Below are 21,312 nucleotides of genomic sequence, written 5' to 3' on the forward strand. Positions count from 1 at the left end.
GGGATGAGGTTTGGGTTATTTATCTAAGTAGATATATTTTTAATGCTCTGTGGTGTTGAATCCTTTATAAATATGGCATATATTCTCAAAGTAACTAGCCACAGTTAAGGAGGCAACAAGCATTATTTTTTTTATATATAAAGATTTTATTTATTCATTTGACAGACAGAGATCACAAGTAGGCAGAGAGGCAGAGAGAGAGAAGGGGAAGCAGGCTCCCCGCTGAGCAGAGAGCCCAATGCGGGGCTCAATCCTGGGACCCTGGGATCATGACCTGAGCTGAAGGCAGAGGCTTTAACCCACTGAGCCACCCAGGTGCCCCAACAAACTTTATTGACAACAGAAACAACATAATTACCAACAAACAACAAATTATGGCAGCAGATGTGGGTCTCCAACCCATGAACCTTGAATCCCTGATTTATCAGTGTGATTTTCCTTGTTGTCCTCTGGGTCCAATTCCCATTTTTTATTCTTTTTTATACAGGCACATCCCTGACCCTCTTACCTGGTCTTTTGCCTTGTCTGATGCTTGTTTCTTCATTATCTCCTTTTAATTAATCAAATCTTTTCTCTTCACCCCTTAGACTTCCTTGCCTTTACAGCTTACTCATTGCAAAATAACATATAAAAGCCCAGGCATTTACATTAACTATAACAAAGAGGTTAATCTAATATTTCAGGTGGTGAAAATTATCCTTCGAGTGACAAAGATAAAACTATTTCACCTTTGGATTTCTTTGCCTCCCTTTGAGTTACTTACTGGGCTCCTGCTGTATGTCTGCCCAGCACTGTGCTGGGGACTAAGAAGGACGAGGAGAGGTGGAGAGTGAAAAAAAAAAAAAAGGAATGAACTGAAGTCCTCCTTTGCAAGAAACTTGTACTTGCTAGGGGAAAAAAAACCCATGTATGCATTACACAATGATAACAGCCAACATTTATGACGGGCCTACTATGTGCCAGCCAATGTATCTATTCTTTCTTTCTTTCTTTCTTTCTTTTTTTTTTTTAAAGATTTTATTTATTTATTTGACAGACAGAGATCACAGGTAAGCAGAGAGAGAGGAAGGGAAGCAGGCTCCCTGCTGAGCAGAGAGCCTGATGCAGGGCTCGATCCCAGGACCCTGGGATCATGACCTGAGCTGAAGGCAGAGGCTTTCCCCCACTGAGCCACCCAGGTGCCCCATCTATTATTTTTTTAATCCTATGTGGTTGTAAATTAGTTATGTGCTACTCTGTTACAAATTACTATAAAGCATAGTGGCTTAGAGCAGCAATAAACATTTATTACCAGTTTCTGCTGGTGAGGTATATGATGGTGGTTTAGATGAGAGGTTAGGGCTGGGCATAGGAAGCACAAGTCAAGACGTCAGCAGGATCTGCAGTTACATGAAGGCTTGACTGGGGCTGGAGAATCCACTTCCACAGTGACTCACTTACACAGCTGTCAAGTTGATACTGCCGGTTGGCAGAAGGCCTCGGTTCCTCTCCACATGGGCCTCTCCAGAGAGCTGCTAAGGATCCTCATGACATTGCGGCACACAGTACCACATTCTTGGCAAATTACTCTCTTAGCTTATAGCCATTCTAGTGGGTACGTGGTAGCATTTCCTTATAGTTTTAATCTGCATGTCCCTCATCACTAATAATGTTGAATACCTCATGGGTTTATTGGTTATCTGTATATATTTTTTGGATAAGTGTGTAATCTTCCACTTAAAGGGTTGTTTATTTGTTTGATCTTTTTTTTTTCTTACCATATATTACTTTTGGTGTCCAGTGTTTATAATACGGGGGCCAGAGCTTTCTCCCCAACTCAAGTGGGGCTTTTTCGATTGGCTTATGAGGCCAATAGGGGTCCTTCTTCTTGTCTGATTTGGCTTCTGAGAAGACTTCACTCAGGTCCTCAGTGGTCATCTGATCAAACGGAATTATGTTCTTCATCTTCTCCAGCTCTTTTTTCATATTCCTCCATCCTGGCCTTTGAGAGAGATGAAAACTCAGCACTCAGCACAGCTTTTCACATCTTCTTTTTCTTCAGCATCCACCTGAATGGTATATTTCTCCTCTGGCACAGGAAACTTCACGATATTAAATTTCTTCTCAAAGCCATCTACCAAGCCAGTTATAGGTTTTCAGACTTTTACTGAAAGTTTAGGGGTTGTGGAGAGTATTATAACATAGCACAGAACTCAAAACTGAACCCTAGAAGTCAATACTATTATCTAAATCTCCTGGACTACTCCACTGTAGGGACTCTGGTGATTTAAAAATAAGTCTGGGGGCACCTGGGTGGCTCAGTGGGTTAAAGCCTCTGCGTTTGGCTCAGGTCATGATCCCAGGGTCCTGGGATGGAGCCCCACATCAGGCTCTCTGCTCAGCGGGGAGCCTGCTTCCTCCTCTCTCTCTCTGCCTGTCTCTCTGCCTACTTGTGATCTCTGTCAAATAAATAAACAAAATCTTAAAAAAAATTTAAAAATAAGTCTGCAGGGGCATCTGGGTGGCTCAGTGGGTTGGGCCTCGGCCTTTGGCTCTGGTCATGATCCCAGGTTCTGGGATTGAGCCCCACATGGGGCTCCCTGCTCAGGGGAGAGCCTGCTTCTCCTTTTCCCTCTGCCTGCCAACTCTGCCTAATTATGCTATCTTTCTGTTAAATAAATAAATGAAATATTTAAAAAAAAAACATGTTTCCAAATTGATACTTCTCCCTTCAAAATGTGGAGCCTAACTGCCCTCTCCTTGAAAGTGGGCTGGGAGTTAGTGACTGGCTCTTTATTTTTTTATTGTTATTTTTTAAAGACTTTATTTATTTATTTGACAGAGAGAGAGAGATATCACAAGTAGACAGAGAGGCAGGCAGAGAGAGAGGGGGAAGCAGGCTCCCTGCTGAGCAGAGAACCCGATGTGGGACTCAATCCCAAGACTCTAAGACCATGACCTGAGCCAAAGGCAGAGGGTAACCCACTGAGCCACTCAGGCACTCCTAGTGACTGGTTTTCAACAAATAATATGTAACAGAAGTGAAGATTTGTGACCTCTGAGGTCAGATAATAAAGGGATAGAGTTCTTGCCTGGCACTTGCTCTCAGATGGCTCTGGGAGAAGCCAGGTGCCATATCATGAAGACACTCAAGCATCCCTGGGAGAGTCCATGACATGGAATGCAATCGTGGCCTCCACAGACAACCAGTATCCACTTGCCATGGCCATGCAAGCATGCCATCTTAGAAATATATCCTTTAGCCCCACTCAAGAGTTCAGATGACCCCAGCAGACATCTTTACTGCATTCTAATGAGAGCCCCTGAGCCGAGCTGCTCCCACATTCCTGACCCACGGGAAGTGAGAGATAATAATAATGCTTATTGTTGTTTTAAGCTGCCAAGTTTTGGGGTAATTTGTGATGCAACTATAGAAAAATAATGCAGGGGTGCCTTGGTGGCTCAGTCATTGAGTGTCTGCCTTCAGCTCAGGTCATGGTCCTGGGGTCCTGGGATAGAGTCCCGAGTTGGGCTCCCTACGAAGCAGGAAGCCTGCTTCTCGTCTGCCACTCCCTCTGCTGTATTCCCTATCTTGCTGTCTCTCTCTCCCTCTCTCTGTCAAATAAATAAAATCTTTAAAAAAAAAAAAAAGAAAAAGAAAAAGAAAAAGAATGCAGGAACTCTCTCATGGGTCATTGTTCTCTTTAGTCTGGTCTTCTAGCACCTTGCATAGGTCCCTCTTTCCCTTCATGTCTTTTTCATGTTGTCTTACCAGGGCTTCCTAAACCTAGTCTCTAGTGGGAGTGCTCAAAATCCCGCATTTTATTAGGCAGAGCCATCAGTCTTGTTGGTCTAAGCCTCTTCTGCCTAGGCTAAGCCAAGGGATCCCACTTTTGAGGACCAAACATACAGATTAAAGTTCATAAACCTAGCTACTCTGTCTTCCCACCAGACCAACTAGTGACAGGTCCACTCACAAAGCTGCCGGGTTTTCAAACAAGTATTCTTGCCATCACAGAAGCATACATGAGCAAAGTGCTACAAGAGCAGAGAAAGAGAAGCACCCAGGCAGACTGCGGGAGCTCATAGGTGACATGTGAGTTGGCTTCTGAAGCATAAGCAGGAATTCATTTGGTAAAGAAGTGAAAGAAAATCATTTATGCAGAAGTAATAGCCAGTACCAAGGCTCAGAGGTAAGCGAAGGCATAATTCTGAGAACTGGAAATATGTCAGGGTGTGGGTGAGAATACCTACTGGAGAGCCAGAGGATGTTGGGGCTAGATCTTATCAGGCACTGGAAGCCACATGCATCATTTAGGAGAGTACAGGTGACAGAACTACCTGATTCAATGGGCTTAAAAATGAGAGCAGTAATGAATTTAGTATCTCTAATAAGCCCATAGGTAGAGCTTCTCCTGTGTTCATTAAGTTAGCAACAATGTTAATGACGTTATCTGTACTTCTATTCTGTTATTTCTAGGCTTCCCTCCACCCCCACACCCTGAGTCTCCCACCCTATGGTTGTAAGATGGCTACAGCGGCTCCAGGACTCATATCCTTACGATTACTTCTGGAGGCAGAAAAGGGACTTTTTTTTCCTACTCTCATTATGTAAACTTTTTATACTCTTTATAAGTTGGATAAAACATCTCCCAGAAATGTTTCCCCTCTTCCTCTCGTTCCTCCCTACAGCTGGCTTCCCTTTGGTATCATTGGTTAGAATTGCATCATATTCCCAGGCTCAATATTTGGTTAGGGAGTGGGACACCATGATCGACTTAAAGAGCCTGGCACTCTTTAAGTATATGGCCAAGCATAGCAGTATGGTTATAAGAATAAAATTGGGATTCTGTTAAGAATTGAGAATTAAGAATTAAGAAAAGAGATTGTTGGCTTTTTGGGTAGGCAGTCAGCAGAATCTGCCACACCATACCAAGGAATCTGGACTGTATCCAGTTGGGATGCGGAACCACAAAGACGTTAAAACGGGAATTAGCATGATTGTATTTCACTAGATCAGAATGGAGGGGGACTAAGGAGGAACATGAGTCTGGAGGTAGGGTCACCAGCTAGAAGGCTTCATCAGAAGATTTTGGAAAGGATTTTAGAAACTTGAATTAAGAACGGCTAGTCATTACCTGGATGAAATAGGTGTCGGGGAGGAAAATATTCTCTATTTCCCTCAAGATTCTCTTGGCAGACCTAAGAATTAAATTGACATGAGACAGATTAACAGGAGAAAATAAAATGTAATTACATGTAAGATGGGGTTTCCATGAGACTAAGGGGTCTACAGGTAGTCAGGCAATTGAGGCTTATATGCCATTCTGAGCTGGGACTTCAAAGGGAAGGAGGACAATTCACAGGAAGATGAAAAAGAATAAATGTTTGGTAAGCAAATGTTTGTTGAGCCATAGAGAAAAGATGGGACACAGAGAGGAATCTTAATAAAATGACTTTCCTAAGTTCCTCCCTCTGTGTCACATCTAGTTCCACATTATACTGTAGTTACTTGTGGTGCTAGCTCCTTTCCTGGAGCAGGTCCTCTATCCAAATTCTTGTAGGCAGGTTGGGGGGGGGGTTGGTTTGAAAGGCTCTTCTTGAGCCTCTGTTTGTTAAAAATAATCAGCCTAAAATAATGCACATGCAAAAGAGACCCCTTTGGGGGCGGCAAATTTTGCTCCCCTACAGCAGAAAAGAAGTAGAAGGAAGAGATTCTAAAATGACTTGCAAATTTCTGCTTGGGTGGATCACAGGGTAGTTCATTAAAGTTGGGCATATAAATGGAGGAGGTTGGGTGGATAAAGTAAGAGTGGCAAGACAATGAGTTTTGTCATGGGCAAGGAGGTACCTACAAGGCACACGAAGAGAAGACAGTAAACTTGGAAAGGAGAGTGAAGACGACAGTACTTCAACTCCTTTAGAGATTAAGGCAGGATGGTGTGTGGAATGAAGGAGAATGGAGGGGAAATAAAGTGATACAGATAACTGATACCAAGTGTGGGGCTGGTATGGCTGATTTTGCTCAGAGCTGGGTAGAGTCAAGGACTTCTTGAGAAAATTGTAAATGCAACTGAAGGCAAGGCTTTGAAAAGCAGTTAAAGACCAGTTTTGAAATATGGATTTCTGTAATTTGTTTCAACATGTTGAGAGTTACAGCAAATGAGATGGGGAAATGATCTCAACCTACTTCTTTTGGCCTCCTAACTGGAAACCTCAGAACTCAGCCCTGTGAGCTGTTAATCAGATAAGCACTGCAGGCTTTTGTAAAGAATCATGTTTTACAAATTCCTGGATGCATATGGACTTACTGAAGGAGGTATTATCCAAGTGCAATGGACAAAGAAAGTATAATGAGGTATTTGGATTAAAATATGGATTTCTTTTCTGTTCTAGAACAGTAGTTATTAAATATAAGTTAGAAGATGTTTTAATGCACCTTACTTAGTTCTAAGTTAATATAGATCATAAATCACATGGATTAAGTACTATTTAAAACATAAATAGGAATTCTGTTCCCATGCAAAAACACCATTTATTGAACCACTGGATTTTGAAATATACATAGGTTAGACAGAATGGTGCAGTTGGCAGGCAACCTCAAGAATTAAATATATATATATATATATATATATATATATATATATATATTCCAAAACATTTTTTTGAGTTTTTCCCATGACTACCTGAGCTGAGCTCTGGAATAATATAAACACCTGATATTTGTATAATTTTGGAGTTAATCCTAACTTTATGCAACTATTCTACCCAATGTGACTTGGGGAGGCCCAGATAAAATATAACACCTGAAGCAGAGTAGGGAATTAAAGGACAAAGAAGAACAAAACACTGAGAATCGATGGAGAAAGTTAAGTTAGGAACTGCAACCAGCTTCCTTATGCTAATACTCTCAAATCAGAGCATACACGAAGCCTTCCCTTTTTTTCCCCTCTCCAGTTTAAGCTTTCCCATTTCCCTGACAGTCTTTAGATCTCTGTCATATTTAAGTGTTGATGGTTGGCTGTCTTTTTATAGTAGGTATAGGACAAATAGCCTCTTTTTTATCCCATTGGGGTGGTCTTCATTTATTTCTACATTCATTCCCTTATTTGTTATAGGTGTATTGTATGCCTGACAATACCCAGCCTTGCTGCGGAAGCAGATAATCCCTGCCTTCAAGCATATTCTGTCGACTGGGACAGAAAGACACATAAATTGTAATTCAATATGGTAAGTGAAACAACACGCATATATTACGGGGCTGTAGGTCAAGGAAGGTTTTTAGAGGAGGTGACCCCTAAGCTAAGTGGTAAGGAATGAGTATGATTGGCTTAGCTAAGTGGCCGGGAAGGATATTCAAGGCGGATGGAAGGGTGGAGAAGGCCGAATGAACAAAGCCTAAGAGGGCAGAAGCCACAGACCTGCGCTGTTAAAGCACAGGAAAGAAGGTGAGGAGCCGCAGAGGAGGCTGCATGGGCGGGTCCTGGATCGCCATGTGTATGTCACGTTTGGAAGGACTTGGACTTTATTCTGTCCAAAGGGTTCCCTCCTGGAAATGAGAGAAACGGCTGGTGTCAGCAAGGAAGAAAAACATTAAGGAAACATTACCTCTCTATGTATTACTGTCAGGTCCGAGAGGGCAGGGGCACAGGGGCTTACGTCTGGCACACAGTAGACATTCAGTGAATGTTGAAGGAATTCGGTGTAAACGATATTGTCCCCCATTTCTGTTTCTCTAACAGGACAAAACAAGGAAGCGAAGGCATAAGTCTGGGAGGCTATAAGGAAGGTTTGATTCTGGGATCACGGTTGCTGGGCAAAATCCCTCTGATAGGCTGTGGGCAAGGGATACATTTCTCTCGCGGCCACTGCAAGACTCACCTGCCGGCGCCGCTCAGTCCTGGAAGCGGCGGCGCAGCACGAAGCCGGCGGAGAAATCGCGCCGCCAGGAGGGCAGCGGGCGCAGGGCACTCCTGCACCGCTTCGCCCGGCTCTCGGGAGCGCCTACCGGGCCCGTCGGGGCGGAGCCACGGCACGACGCCTTTCCGGATTGGACGCGGGCTAAATCCCGGGGCGGGCATTAGAAGCCGAACGCTCTTGGGGACTGGCCACTCTGGCGAACGGACGTGCGGCGGCGCTACTAGTTCGCCCGCGGCCCCGGCTAGGAGGAGGCTGGGCCCCTCTTCGCGGGTCTGCCGTCCGTCATTGGCTCCCTGCGGTTTCCTTGGGGACGTGGCGCCGCCGCTCGCCCAGGCCTCTTTCCGGCTGGGCGAAAGGCCGCGGGGAAGCGCTCTGGACCGGGCGGAACGTTGCCGAGGGAGCCTGCGGGCCGCTCGACCTGTGAGTGCGAGCGGGGGAGGGCCGCGGGGCTGGCAGAGGCGGGGAGGGTGGGGAGGGGAAGTGGGCACCGCCGCCTCGCCACCTGGGAAGCGCCGCTGCCTCGAGAACGCCCGACTCCGGGGGAGTCGGCTTAGCGTCAGCTGGGCCCCGGGAAAAAAGGCGGAGGCTTATGGGGTGGGTGGGCGCCTTGGCCTTCCCTCGGAGGTCTAGTCCTGTGGGCACTGCTGGAGGTAAGCCTGAAACCCCACGAACTCTTAACAGGCTGCAGACTTAGGAGATGCCTGAGACAAGGAGACCAATTTCTCAGGGCAAAAAGAAAAGGAGGTGACAGGCACTGAGACCGCTGAAGGGATCCCATGGCTAGGTAAGGCTGCACATTTTCTCCTCAGCTTGGGGCTCCGTTGGGGGTGGCAGGTAGGTGGAGGGACCCTGGGATGTTTTTACAAGTGAGGTTTGCCCTAGTGCTGCATCTGGACTTGGCTGCTTGGTCGGATGGATGCAAAGAAGATTGAAGTGATTTTTTTTTTTCCCCCCTGAAGACAGACACAACTGTAGTTTCTGGCTCATAACCCCAGGGTGATGGAGTGAGTGCTTGCTGACGTGTGAAAAGTGCTAAAATGTAATGTTCTTTCAGATTTCCATTTGAGTGAGGCTACATGCTTTCTGAGGAGGTTAAACAAATTTTTTTTTTTTTTAAATGAACTTCGAAAATAGGATGAGGTCCTTTTGTACAATATGGAAAGTGAACTTCATACCATAGTTGAGTATGTGCATCCATACATTGTGATGCCTAGAAACTTTCAGAAAAGATTAATGTGAATCAAAATACCAGATGGAACAGTTGTCAAATAGAGTATGTGGGGAGAGATGCAGAACAGTGGGTATGGTGTAAAATCAGAGGAATGGAGATTCACACATGTATTCACACATGATACCCATTTATGCTTGTGTAAACATGGAGTATCCCTGGAAAAATATATAGAAAACGGCACCAGTGGTTCCCTTTGAGTGGGAAATGATTGGTTAAGGCCAAAGGCGCATCTTCCACTATATGTCCTTTCAAACTTATATTTTTTTCTTACCATGTGCATATTTTATTTATTTAAAATATTTTTTAAAAAATTAGTTGGAAAAATATTCTGACTCTCCGTTTTTTTGGACATCATTCCTGATGGGAATGCTGTAGTTGCTTTAATTCCACAGTGTTAAAGATTGACCAGGGAGACTGGTGATCTTTCCATAAACATGAGATTAATTCTCTGAATTACACCCCAAAGAGCAGACATTGGGAAAGGAGCAGATAAGGCTTTTCTGATTTATAGAAGCACTATGAACTATGTAGTTTTTTTTCTAAAGTTTGAGACTAAGAGAACATTGATAGACTTCAGGTGGTATAAATTTTTGCCTTTAATAGGAAGGGCTTTAGTCCAGTTTAAAAACCATTTTTGAGCACTCAACTATAGAGACTTGCCTTACCTACTAATAATGTTTGTCTCATTTCAGGATCAGTTTTTCCTACCTCTGCCCAGCCTCTTGGTACTTTACTGTGCCCACAGTGAGTCCATTTCCACGTCAGCGGGTGGCATTCCTAGGACTCTTCTTCATATCCTGTCTCCTTTTACTTATGTTAATCATGGACTTTCGACATTGGGGTGCTTCATTACCACGAGATAGGCAATATGAAAGGTGAGTCAGCTTTAAATCTCTTTGATCAGACCTGGCACTGAAGTCATAAATATTTTGTCATTTAACACATTTAACCTTTGACCCTTTTGGGGAATACTGCAGTTTTATTAGTAAAATTGCATGCCACTTATTACATAAAGATCTTAAGTCCCGTTTTGGCAATGTTCACTTTTGATTCAGGAACGCTGATGGTGCATTTTAATCATGAAATGCATCTTTCTATATTCTTGTGTTGGTGGGCTGACTTATTGGATGCATGAATGTTTAGGATTGTTATGTATTCTTGATGAATGAACCCTTTTATCATTATTAAATGACTTTTTAAAAAATCCTTGATTATCTTGTCTGGTTTTAATATAATTACTCCAGCTTTCTTTTAATTAGTGTTATCATTATAGATGTTTTCCCATCTTTTTTGTTTTAGGCTTTATGTCATTATGTTTTATATCTACCCAGTTTTTTAATAAGTAACTGCTTTTTATCCAGTCTGACAATGTCTGCCTTTTATTTGAAGTGTTTAAGTCATTTGCATTTTATGTGATTATTGATTATGCTTAGGCTTAAATCTGTCTTGCTATTTGTTTTCTGCTTGTCACATCTGTTCTTTGTTTGCCTCTCCTCCCTTCTTTTGAATTGAGTACATTTTTAATATTCCATTTTATCTCTTTTGTTGGCTGAGTAGATACAACTGGGTTTTTTAATTTTTCAAAAAAAATTTTGGGTCCCTGGGTGGTTCAGTGGGTTAAAGCCTCTGCCTTCACTCGGGTCATGATCTCAGGGTCCTGGGATCGAGTCCCGCGTCGGGCTCTCTGCTCAGCAGGGAGCCTGCTTCCCCCTTCTCTCTATGCCTGTCTCTCTGTCTATCTGTGATCTCTGTCTGTCAAATAAATAAATAAAATATTAAAAAAATTTTTTTTAAGTGGTTGCTTTAGGATTTAGGGTTTACAGTATATATTTTTAACTTATCATAGACTACCTTCAAGTAATATAATTCCTCTTCCCGCATACCTCTTTATCTCTTCTCCTGGGCCTTTGTGCTGTTGTTACACATTTTTTCTACTTATGTTATAAACACCAGGTGTTGTTATTATTTTTGCTTCAAATATTTAATTGTCTTTTAAAGAGATTTCAGAAATAAAATACAGCTGGTATATTTCTCGTTTCCGGGCCTTTTCATTCCTTTGTACTATAGTTCATATTTCCATCTGGTATTTGTTCATTTTGCCTAAAGGACTTCCTTTAACATTTCTGGTAGTGTGAGTTTGTAATTGGAGAGTTCTTTTAACTTTTACGACCAAAAAAGTCATTTAGCTTTCCTTGGAAAATATTTTTGGGGTATGGAGCTCTAGATTGATCTTTTTTTTTTTCTTTCATTACTTTAGAAATGATGCTTCACAGGGCACCTGGGTGGCTCAGTTGGTTAAGCAACTTCTTTTGGCTCAGGTCATGATCCAAGGGTCCTGGGTTCGAGCCCCATGGCTCACCAGGGAGCCTGCTTCTCCCTCTCCCTCTGCCTGCTACTTTGCCTGCTTATGCTTGCTCTCTCTCTGTCCAATAAATAAATAAAATTAAAAAGAAAAAAAGAAATGATGCTTCACCGTCTTCTGCATTGCATTCTTTCTGAGGAGAAGTCTGCTGTAATTCTTAAATCTTGTTCTCTGTACATCACGTGTCTTTCCTCTAGCTTTTTACATTTATCACTGGTTTTGAGCAATTTGATTATGATGTGCCTTGGTGTAGTTTTCTTCATGATACTTTCACTTGTGATTTGTTGATTCTTGCATCTATGGATTTATACTTTTTAATCAAATTCAGAAAAATTTTGACCATTATTTCTTCAAATATTTTTTCCCAACCTCCTCCACTTCTTCTTTGGTATCTTCAGTCACATACATATTGAACCATGTGAAGTTTTCTCACAGTGAGTTTTCTCACTCATTTTTTTCCCAGTCTTTTTTCTCTCTGTATTTCTTTCTGGGTGTTTTATATTGCTGTGTCGTCCAGTTCACTAGTATTTTCTTTTATAAAATCTAATCTACTCTTAGTTCCATCCAGTGAGTGCTAAATACCTTTTTTTTTTCTGGAAAATACATCTGAATTATTTGATATAGTTTTAATGCCTCACCAGTTACATAGAAGATCTGTATCTTTTATAACAATGATTTGTTTTGCTCTTGTTTTTTGAGGTTAGTTTCTGATTAGGCTACAAGGTGAAATGATGATGTGTTGTGTTCATCATCAATATGACTTTCTCTTTGTTGTTTCTCAGTATCAGGAGACTTTGGGCTGCAAGTGACAGCCAAACTGACTTAAATAAAAAGAAAGCTTATTGGCTCACACAACAAGAAGTCCAGGAACAAAGGGACCATCAGTGCAACATTGGCTGTCAGGTTGAGAATCTCTGTCTCCGTTTTACACAGTGTCAACTTGTTGAATGGTTATAAGATGGCAGCTAGTAGCCACTAGGGCTACATACATCCACACTCATGTCCTACAGGAGGGAAACAGGTCTTCTATGCCCTTGTGTGAGAATGAGGAGAGCTCTTCCTGGAAACCTCCATCAGCCCTTTCCTTCAATCTTTTCTGGTCAGAATTGGGACATGTGACCACTTCCCTTAATATTTCTGGGTTTTTCTCCATAATTTTTCATTTCCACTTCACTTTGGTCATTCATCCATTCGTTCATTCAGCAAGCATTTATTGAGCAACCACTGTGTGCTGGGTGATGACAGTCACCAGGACATGGAGACTTTGGTACCTTTTTTCAAGAAGTTTATGTTTCCAACCTTTCCTCCCTCAACAGCACTATTCATTTGTATTTTTCTTTCTGTCTTTCTGAAGAAGGAATATTTGTTTAGGGGACTATAGTTGTCAGTAATCGGCCTGAAGCAGTCTGTTAGCTTCAAAGAACTAAATCCATAGTTTGAGTGTTTTTTAAATACTTATTGAGATTTTCTTGACACACCTGAGGACAGTTTTCCACTGGAAGACAGCATGGTCTAATTATGGAATTCTATGTGGGTTAATACGGCTAGGGTAAAGACTGTTAGGGAATGAGTGGTGAGCTGTGTAGCTGGAGAAATCAGCTCGAACCTGTTAAGTCGTTTGAGGGGGTTTAGACATTATTTTCAGGGCAGAGGGAAGGCTTTGAAAGGCTTCAAAGAGTGATATGATTGGAATTTCTTTTTAAAGAAAGCTCACTTTCGTGGCATTGTGGCGAATGGATTGGACGGGAATAAACATGAAAGGAGGGAGATGAACTGGAATACTCCAGAAGAGATTACGGTCGCCTGAACTTGGGTGGAAGCAGCGATAATGGAGAGAAAGAAGTAAATGAATTTGAGGGATATGTGGGAGGTAGAGTGATCTGATATTCTTGTCTACCACTCTACCCCAAGTGGCAAGATCTGATAAATACTGAAGTTGAATTAATCGCAACAAGTGAGCTGCAGAGCTAAGGGACACACTGTGCCTGTGTGGTTATCTTACCAAAGTCCTGACCCCTGTAATGCTCTAGTTGAGCAGCCATCAGCCTTATAGCCTAGAGCTCCTGTTCTTTATTGAAGGGTTATGTGCATATTGCCACAAATTACTGTGTATCATTACATTTCACTCATGGCAGCCCCTGTGAGTCATTTTGGAAGCAAACATTCATTGAGAGTTTGCTGTGTGCTTGCTGCTATTGTAGATATTAAGGTACAAAGATGAATAAAATGTGGCTCCTGAACTCATGGAGTTCATAATCTAGTTAGGGAGGCAGATGTGAAGGAAGAATTATTTCCCAGTGAGATAATAGTTTATATATATATATATCTGTGTAGAATCAAGAACTGTACACAGTCAAGAATCAGGAACAAAGAATCAGAAATTAATCAGCAGAGGCCTATGAGTAACTAACGTCGATATCCTTAAGCTCATGCTATTTACTGATAAGATAGTCTTTCCCATAGACCCTGTTTGCTTTTATTTTACACACTGTGTTAATTAGCTTGGATTTGTCTTGTCTCAGTACACAGCATAAAAACAGCAAACTAGATCGTGGTAGTAGGAAGGATATGTTGACCATTAGATGCGGGCACACTGATGACAACTGCCAATAAATAATACGCTGGCATCTTGACCCTGAGGCAGGGGAGAGTCTTTTATTTGAAATAATCTTGATTTTTCTTTTCTCTAATTCCATTTTCTGCCCTATAGATATACACTGAAGATAATGGGCAGCATTATCTGCATTTAAAATATTCCTTCCAGAATTTTTTTCTTCCTGATTGCTGCTGTTGCTTAAACATTGGTGAGCACTAGCTGACGATAAGATGATTAAGCAAATGATTAGGAATTGATGGAAATACTTCAATTCAACAGCTTATTAAAAAATCAGACAAGTGGTTATTGAGATTTTTTATATACTTATAATACAGTCATATTTTTTCCAACTTAAATTGTTCCAGTTCTCATGAGGAAATTATATCAGTAGTTTGTATTGAAAAAAATAATTTGAATTTTTTACAGTCATTGGTGGAACTTAGCATATTTCTTCTGAGGCAACATGACCCAGGATTTTAGAAGCCTGCATGAGGGTTTTCCTTCTGTAGTTTCAAAACTGAAGAGTTGTTGTATTTGTTTGTTTGTTTATTATGAACATGTACCCATATTGCTTCAGGAAGGAGAAATCATGAGGTTTGCATCAGAACTAGAATTTCAGAAAAGATAAATTTAGTCAGTGATGGGGGTATCAGTAAAGCTAGAATCCAGAGCTGTTTTTAACAGACTTTATTTTTTAGAGCAGTTTTAGGTTCAAAGCTAAGTTTATCAGAAGTACAGAGGTTTCCCAGATACCCTCTACCCATACATGCATGGCAAAGCGATTTTTTTTTAAAAAGATTTTATTTATTTATTTGACAGACAGAGATCACAGATACACAGGCAGGCAGAGAGAGAGGAGGAATCAGACTCCCTGCTGAGCTGAGAGCCCGATGCGGGCCTTGATCCCAGGACCCTGAGATCATGACTTGAGCCGAAGGCAGAGGCTTTAACCTACTGAGCCACCCAGGCACCCTAGCAAAGCGATTTTTAAGAGTAATTTTTCTTAGATATGTGTTTTAATCAACTCTTTGTCTGGCATGTGCTCTATAAGTAGTGCTCTGACAACTTCATCAGACTAAGTACACATTTTACTGCTTATTTATTCATTCATCTTTTCACTTATTCAGCAAATATTATTGTCTACACTGTGGCATCCAATAGGGTACCCACTTGGCACAGTGGCTACTTAACTTTAAATTAATTAAAATAAAATAAAATAAATTCAATTCCTCACTTGCCCTAGCCACATTTCAGCAGCTCACTGGCCTCATGTGGCTAGTGGCTATCCTATTGGACAGATGGGGAATATTTCCATCATAGCAGAGAGTTCTGTTGGAAAATTTTAGCCCTAGGTAAATTGTTAATAATTTTTAGTATAAGGGGCACTTTTAGCATGTATACATATATAGAGTACAAGACAAATGATAAATTGCCTTTACTTGAATATTCTGTATATTCAATGAATTTCTTCTAAACCTTAATGTTTAGTATTATTCACTTTTTTGTAGCTTCACTCCTGTCTTCATTAGAGAGGAAATTTTTGTCTGGTTTACTGTTCTGAACAATGTCTTCGGTACCTGTTAAAAGGTGGTGCCAGGGCTCCTGGGTGGCTCAGTCAGTTAACCATCCAACTCTTGATTTCGGCTCAGGTCATTATATCAGGGTAATGAGATTGAACCCTGCATCAGGCTCTGCACTGCGCGTGAAGCCTGCTTACAATTCTCTTCCTCTCCTTCTGCTCCTCCTCCTCCCAGAAGAAGAGTGGTGCCTTCATGTTCCTTTGTCATCTAGGTATAACTGTGAATGAGAGGTTCTGCATTGGCAGTGGACTCAGTACTGGCCTTCCTTAGGAATTTCAATTCTGTTTAAAGCAAGTTGAAAAGAGACATTACTTTTGGTTAGGATAAAATGATAAACTTTGAGATATGCAAATGAAGTTAAGGCTTCTTATGTATAATAGAAAAATTCAGAGATTTTTCCTAGTGAAATTGAAGGCATTTACCTGCATTCTTTGGCATTTATTCATTTATTAACTTACTTGTTCTTTAATGGTCTTTAAAGTGTTTACAAGCAGAGCTTTAAATTATAAATGCTCCTGACTGCTCTGATTAATCTTGTTAGGAGATAAGCAATAACCTTTAAGATGCTTTCCTGCACATTTATTACTGTCATCAGTCATGCACAGCTACTTTCCATATAATGTCATTATATTTGGTTCTGAGCCTTGAATGGAGTTGAAAGAGTATGATGACATTCAGCAAAAAGCTGGTAGCTCCATACTGATGGGGGTTGCTTTAATGGACTTTTGGCATGTTGCTGAGTTCTGTTTGAACTCTAGAAGTGGTATAATTAGTGTTGGTTGTAAGCTAGGTAATGGTTTGGTCAGTTACCACCCCAATGTTAATGTTTTCAGAGTAATGGCAGTGAAAGCCACTGTCTTCCAGTTTTACCTTGGGTGATGTATATGTGAGTAATTCCCTTTTCATTGACCGAGCAGTGATTAGAGGGAAATCAGATTTCTCAAACAGAAACAGTATGTGTATGTGTGTAGGGGAGTTAAATATGTGGGATAATGAATCAGATCTGTCCTGGGAAAGCAGATATGAGGGATTCCAGAGCTTTTGGAACTTTTCTCATGGACTTTACATCCTCTTTAGGGATTAATTTAGCGTAATGTCAGCAAAGCAGGAGAATCCAGCAATGCAAGTAATTGACCCTGATGGCTAGGACTGAAAATCACAAATGAAAACATCCAGGAAAGGAGCATTGATCCATTCATATCACAAGCTTGGACAGAGGAAGACCCCCAGGTGTTTGAAAACCGTTAAGAAGCCTGATTAGATCATGAGACATCCAAGTTTCAGAAAGAGGCGATGCTATTACTTCCCAAAGGGGAAAATTGTTCTTCAGTTACTCATTTGTATGCGTGATGAGAAAGATGGAGGCTTCCTGCTGACTTCAGCCATTAAGCAAAGACTCAAGTGGGAAGTGTAACATAAATGCTGTCTGGTCCTAGCTTTCACCCTTGTGTTCAAAGGTCAGCTGACATTTGTGACTAATGCACACATGGAGACTTCTAAGAGATGAGAAAGCAAAGTTGACTTGGACCCAACTTAGAGTTGCTTATCTTGACAGAAACCCAGGAGGGTGACAGGATGCTTTAAAAAGCCATTGAAATTTTCTGAGGAGACCAATTGATTTTTGAGTATGTATAGCTAGACAGATAACAAAGACGTGGAGGAGTTAACAAACGTACAGCTCTATATTGTGAGCTTTGGACCAAACCAGCCAGTGTTGGTTGGTACACATCAGAGAAACATGAGGAATACCGTGACAGTTCTGAGATACTGCGGGTTAAGGTTTTTGTGCTTGAGAGATGCAAAGGTGAAACAAAGAAATACGAAAGAAGTCTTAGGGGCTTATACTGGAATATAAACAAACTGCTTAAAGGGAAAAATGACACTCCACATTTTAAAACAGAAGAAGGAGGCCTTTTTAGATCATTGTGAGTATTAGAAGAGTCAGCATTGTTGAGTGGAGGCTTCTTAAGAACTGGGAAGCCATGTCAAAGAAGGAAAGGGGGAGAGATAGGTAGAGAAGCAAGTGGATGTTCCAGAGAAAAAGAAGGTTAGAGCAGTGGTTGTCAAAGTGTTTACTGACCCTTGGGAGTTCCTGAGACTCTTTCATGGTGTCTGTGAGGTCAAAATTTGGCCAAAACTGTTTTTGTAATACCTACTAAGATGTTATTTGCTCTTTTTTTAATTGCTAAGAAACACATAACATAAAATTACCATCTCAACCACTTTTAATATACAGTTCAGTAGTGTTAACTATATTCACATTGTCATTCAACCAAACTCCAGAACTTGTTCATCTTGCAATTCTGAATTCTCTGCCCATTGAACAACATCTCCCCTTTTTTCCCACCCCATGCCAAATTCTGGTAGCCACTATTCTGTTTTCTGTTTTGATGAGTATGGCTGCTTTACTCTTATAGAAGTGGAACCATACAGTATTTGTCTTTTGTGACTGGCTTGTTTTACTTAGTATGATAACCTCAAGATTCACCCATATCATAGCACAAGATGAAGTTTCCTTCACTTTTAAGGCTGAATGATATTCCATTTTATGTATACACCACATTTTGTTTATTCATCTGTCCATGGATATTTATGTTGTTTCTACCTCTTGGCTACTGTGGTGGTTTTTTTTTTGCCCTTTTCACTGAGTTGACATTTATACTAATGATGCAAAGCAACGGGTAGGTAAAACTGCAGGTGCCTTAGCACAAATCAAGATGGAAGCACCAAATTATGCTATTAATTATTGTAATCATCATTGTCACATAGTTCTAATGGGGAAAAAATTCCAGTTCCATTTAAGAATGTCTTTTTCATATTCTGTGTGACAGAATTGGAAATACGTATTAAGCACTTCTGATGCACAGTGGAGTTTTCTTGAGGAAAAGCCCTTACGCAGTTTGGGTTATAAACTGCTTTTATCATGGAATATTATTTTTACTTGAAAGAATGACTACCAGAAAAGCTATGGTTTTCAGACTTGGATATTTCATAGATTATTTTTTTGAAAACAAATGAAGTAAAAACCTGTCACTTTAAGGAAAACAACTGTCAGTGTTTATTGCCAATGATAAAATCTGAGCTTTCAACTGAAAATTAGCAGTTTGGAAAATTTGTGTCTGCAACTATGTGTTTTCTAGCTTCTCAATACTTAAATGACCTTTTTTTGGATAATATGGGTAGTGATACTAATGAATGAGTGGATGAGTTTTGTTTTTTTTAATACTGTAGAATGAAATGTGTCAGTGTTGGGAAGATTTGCATCCTCAGTGAACCAGTATTTTTGAGTATAGGATGTTACAAAATTATGCAGGGATAAAAGTCATTCAAAGTACAAGATAGACTGATGGTTCACTTTATAGAATATGAAATGTTCTTAGGGTTTTAGATTTCACGTTGCAACTAGCCTTTAAGAAACTTCACTTCTTGAGTTTTAGTGTAGTATTAAAGAAGACTATGCACAGTGATCTAAATGGTCTCTTAAAGTATTCCCTTTTCCAATAACATGTCTCCACAAAGCTGGACTTTTTGAAATACTTCAGCCAAAACAACATATTGTAACAGATGGAATGCAGAGGCAAATAATGAGAATCTAGCTGTCTTCTATTAATCTACACACTAAAGAGATGCACAAAACCATAAGACAGTGCCACTCTTCTGAGTTTTTTTCGTTTTTAAAAATAGTTATTTTTATAAAATATATTAATATGTAATGAGTTTATTGTTATATCTAAATTTAAAAAATTCTAAAAATTTTTGTTTTATTTTGTAACATGATAAATATAAATAGATGTAACCCACATATACAAAAACTCCTTTGGATCCAATAATTTTTAGTAAAGGATCTTGAGCCCCAAACATTTGAGAACCAATGAACTGGAGAAAAGTTATTCATTAAGCAGGAGGGAATGGGATTCAGAATCTAGTGAGAAAAGTAGAGGGGAAGATTTTCAGAGGGGGAAAGCAGAGAAGGATCTCTGAAGCATATGAAGTAGAAAGATTGCTAAAATGAGAAATGAAAAGTCACTGTGGGCGAGAGATTGCTTATCTTACCTATGGCGTGCTGTGAGATCAGTATTTGCACAAGTTCTGTAACTTGAACCCAGATATCTTCCCAGCTTTCATGTGATAGCAATGAGCTGTCGTGAGTTGATTTGTGGATTCTAAGCCCAGTTCAGCCCGGTCATTTGATCAGAATGGATAAGTATGTGGTTTTTGGGACAGTAAATTGACTAGACTGTAACAGTTTTTACCACCTGCTTCATTTCCCATAACTCACTGTGATGTTGGATCCAGAAAAAAGTTCTGCCTGACCGTATCTATGTAATAATTTGCAGCATTATATTGGAGCCCAAATACATTTTCTTCCTTTATTTTGTATTGTACCTTAGGAAAGGTACTTAGCTCCCTTTTTTTCTTTCCACAGTTTTTACATGGTCATCTATTCATCAAGTTTGCTTTTCTGTCCAAAGTAGGGAACTCTATGGTCTTCATAGCAATGTGAAATCACCGGTAAACATGGATTAGATTGTCTTCAGGGGTGGGACATGTGGCTTATTGCCTAATCAGAGGTAGATTTCCTGCAGAGCTATTGATACCTATACTTCAAGACCCCAGACATGTGTGGACTCCTTTCGCATTTGTAATGTTGAATCTTTCTTTAAAAAGAACACCTCCCCAGTGGCATTGACTTCAGGCCTAGTTCTGAGGGCTTCTGTGCAAGGGTCTAGGGGATCTAGGAATTAGCTCTAAATATAGTGTTGGGTGACTAGGGCAGATAGAAGGAAGGCTGTTCAGCTGTGATACTTGAAAAAATTCACAGCACTGCTTTCAGAGCATTTATTCAGCAATTATCTCAATGTATAGTAATACTTAATCAAATTTAAAGGAATTTTGAAGACATCTGAATCTGTCTGCCATGTAGTATGTATTCATAGCACTGAGAAACAGCTCTTTTTCCATATAATAAGCTAAGAGCCGTTCTTCCTGAGCTCCCCTTCAAGTGAAGCTTTTGAAGAGGAGTTGATAATATTTGTACTTTTCAGACCCTCGGGTTCTGAGTGAACTTTAATGTTTATTAAAGACTCAGAGCTCAGGAGCATTTTTACCAACCCTTAGACTTCTTTTCCTTCTGGACTTGCCTGCCCTTTTCTCCCGAGAGTCTTCTATTATTTGCTCTCCCAATATTCATCACGTAACAACAAGAGCAGCGGCAGCGCAGCGCTGAGCTAACCACTCAGCACTCTCATACTCTTATTTTACAGATGAGAAAACAATCTGAGAGAAGTTAAGTAACTTGTTGAAGGTCACACAGCATAGAAAGTGCTAGAGCTGAGATTCAAACCTTGGTGTTCTGATGGTAACATCTTCACTTGTTTCATCTTTCTGCTGTCAGCCAAATAAATATCTTGTAATAAGAATCTGAAAAAAAAACTCACCACAAAGTACTGCTGTCCTTGGGCCTAGAAGCTTTTTGGTGTTTTTTTTTTGAAGCAATATAAATTTTTTATTTTTTAAACTGGGTGTTGGGCATGGAGGCATTGTCTTATTGTTATTACTTATACATACTTTATAAACATTCTTTCTATGACTAAAAAATAGTTTAAAAGATTGTAGAGAAGAATATAGTATTTTAAAATACATT

At 40.4% G+C, this 21,312-nt stretch overlaps 2 protein-coding genes across 3 annotated transcripts in view; one reads left to right on the forward strand and one right to left on the reverse strand.

Moving 5' to 3' along the window:
* Window positions 1-1,793: 1,793 nt before the first annotated feature.
* Window positions 1,794-8,677, reverse strand: LOC132016472 (protein PRRC2A-like). Its single transcript, XM_059397709.1, has 5 exons — window positions 8,579-8,677; window positions 7,861-8,459; window positions 7,588-7,714; window positions 5,118-5,181; window positions 1,794-1,981 (listed from the first exon to the last, which is right to left on the reverse strand). The coding sequence occupies exons 1-5, from the start codon at window positions 8,675-8,677 to the stop codon at window positions 1,962-1,964; spliced, it is 909 nt and encodes a 302-aa protein (XP_059253692.1). The 3' UTR covers window positions 1,794-1,961.
* ENTPD7 (ectonucleoside triphosphate diphosphohydrolase 7) overlaps window positions 8,174-21,312 on the forward strand; it is a 46,000-nt gene continuing 32,861 nt past the window's right edge. Inside the window, exons 1-3 of one of the 2 annotated variants that reach the window (XM_059398326.1) lie at window positions 8,174-8,319; window positions 8,581-8,683; window positions 9,823-10,005. In XM_059398326.1, the coding sequence (XP_059254309.1) occupies window positions 8,676-8,683; window positions 9,823-10,005 (191 nt within the window). In that variant the 5' untranslated portion in view covers window positions 8,174-8,319; window positions 8,581-8,675. The remainder of the gene's footprint in view (window positions 8,320-8,580; window positions 8,684-9,822; window positions 10,006-21,312) is intronic. The other variant, XM_059398327.1, reaches the window with a different exon arrangement.

This window comes from Mustela nigripes, chromosome 4 (genome assembly GCF_022355385.1).
Source record: "Mustela nigripes isolate SB6536 chromosome 4, MUSNIG.SB6536, whole genome shotgun sequence".
Classification (NCBI taxonomy): Eukaryota; Metazoa; Chordata; class Mammalia; order Carnivora; family Mustelidae; genus Mustela; species Mustela nigripes.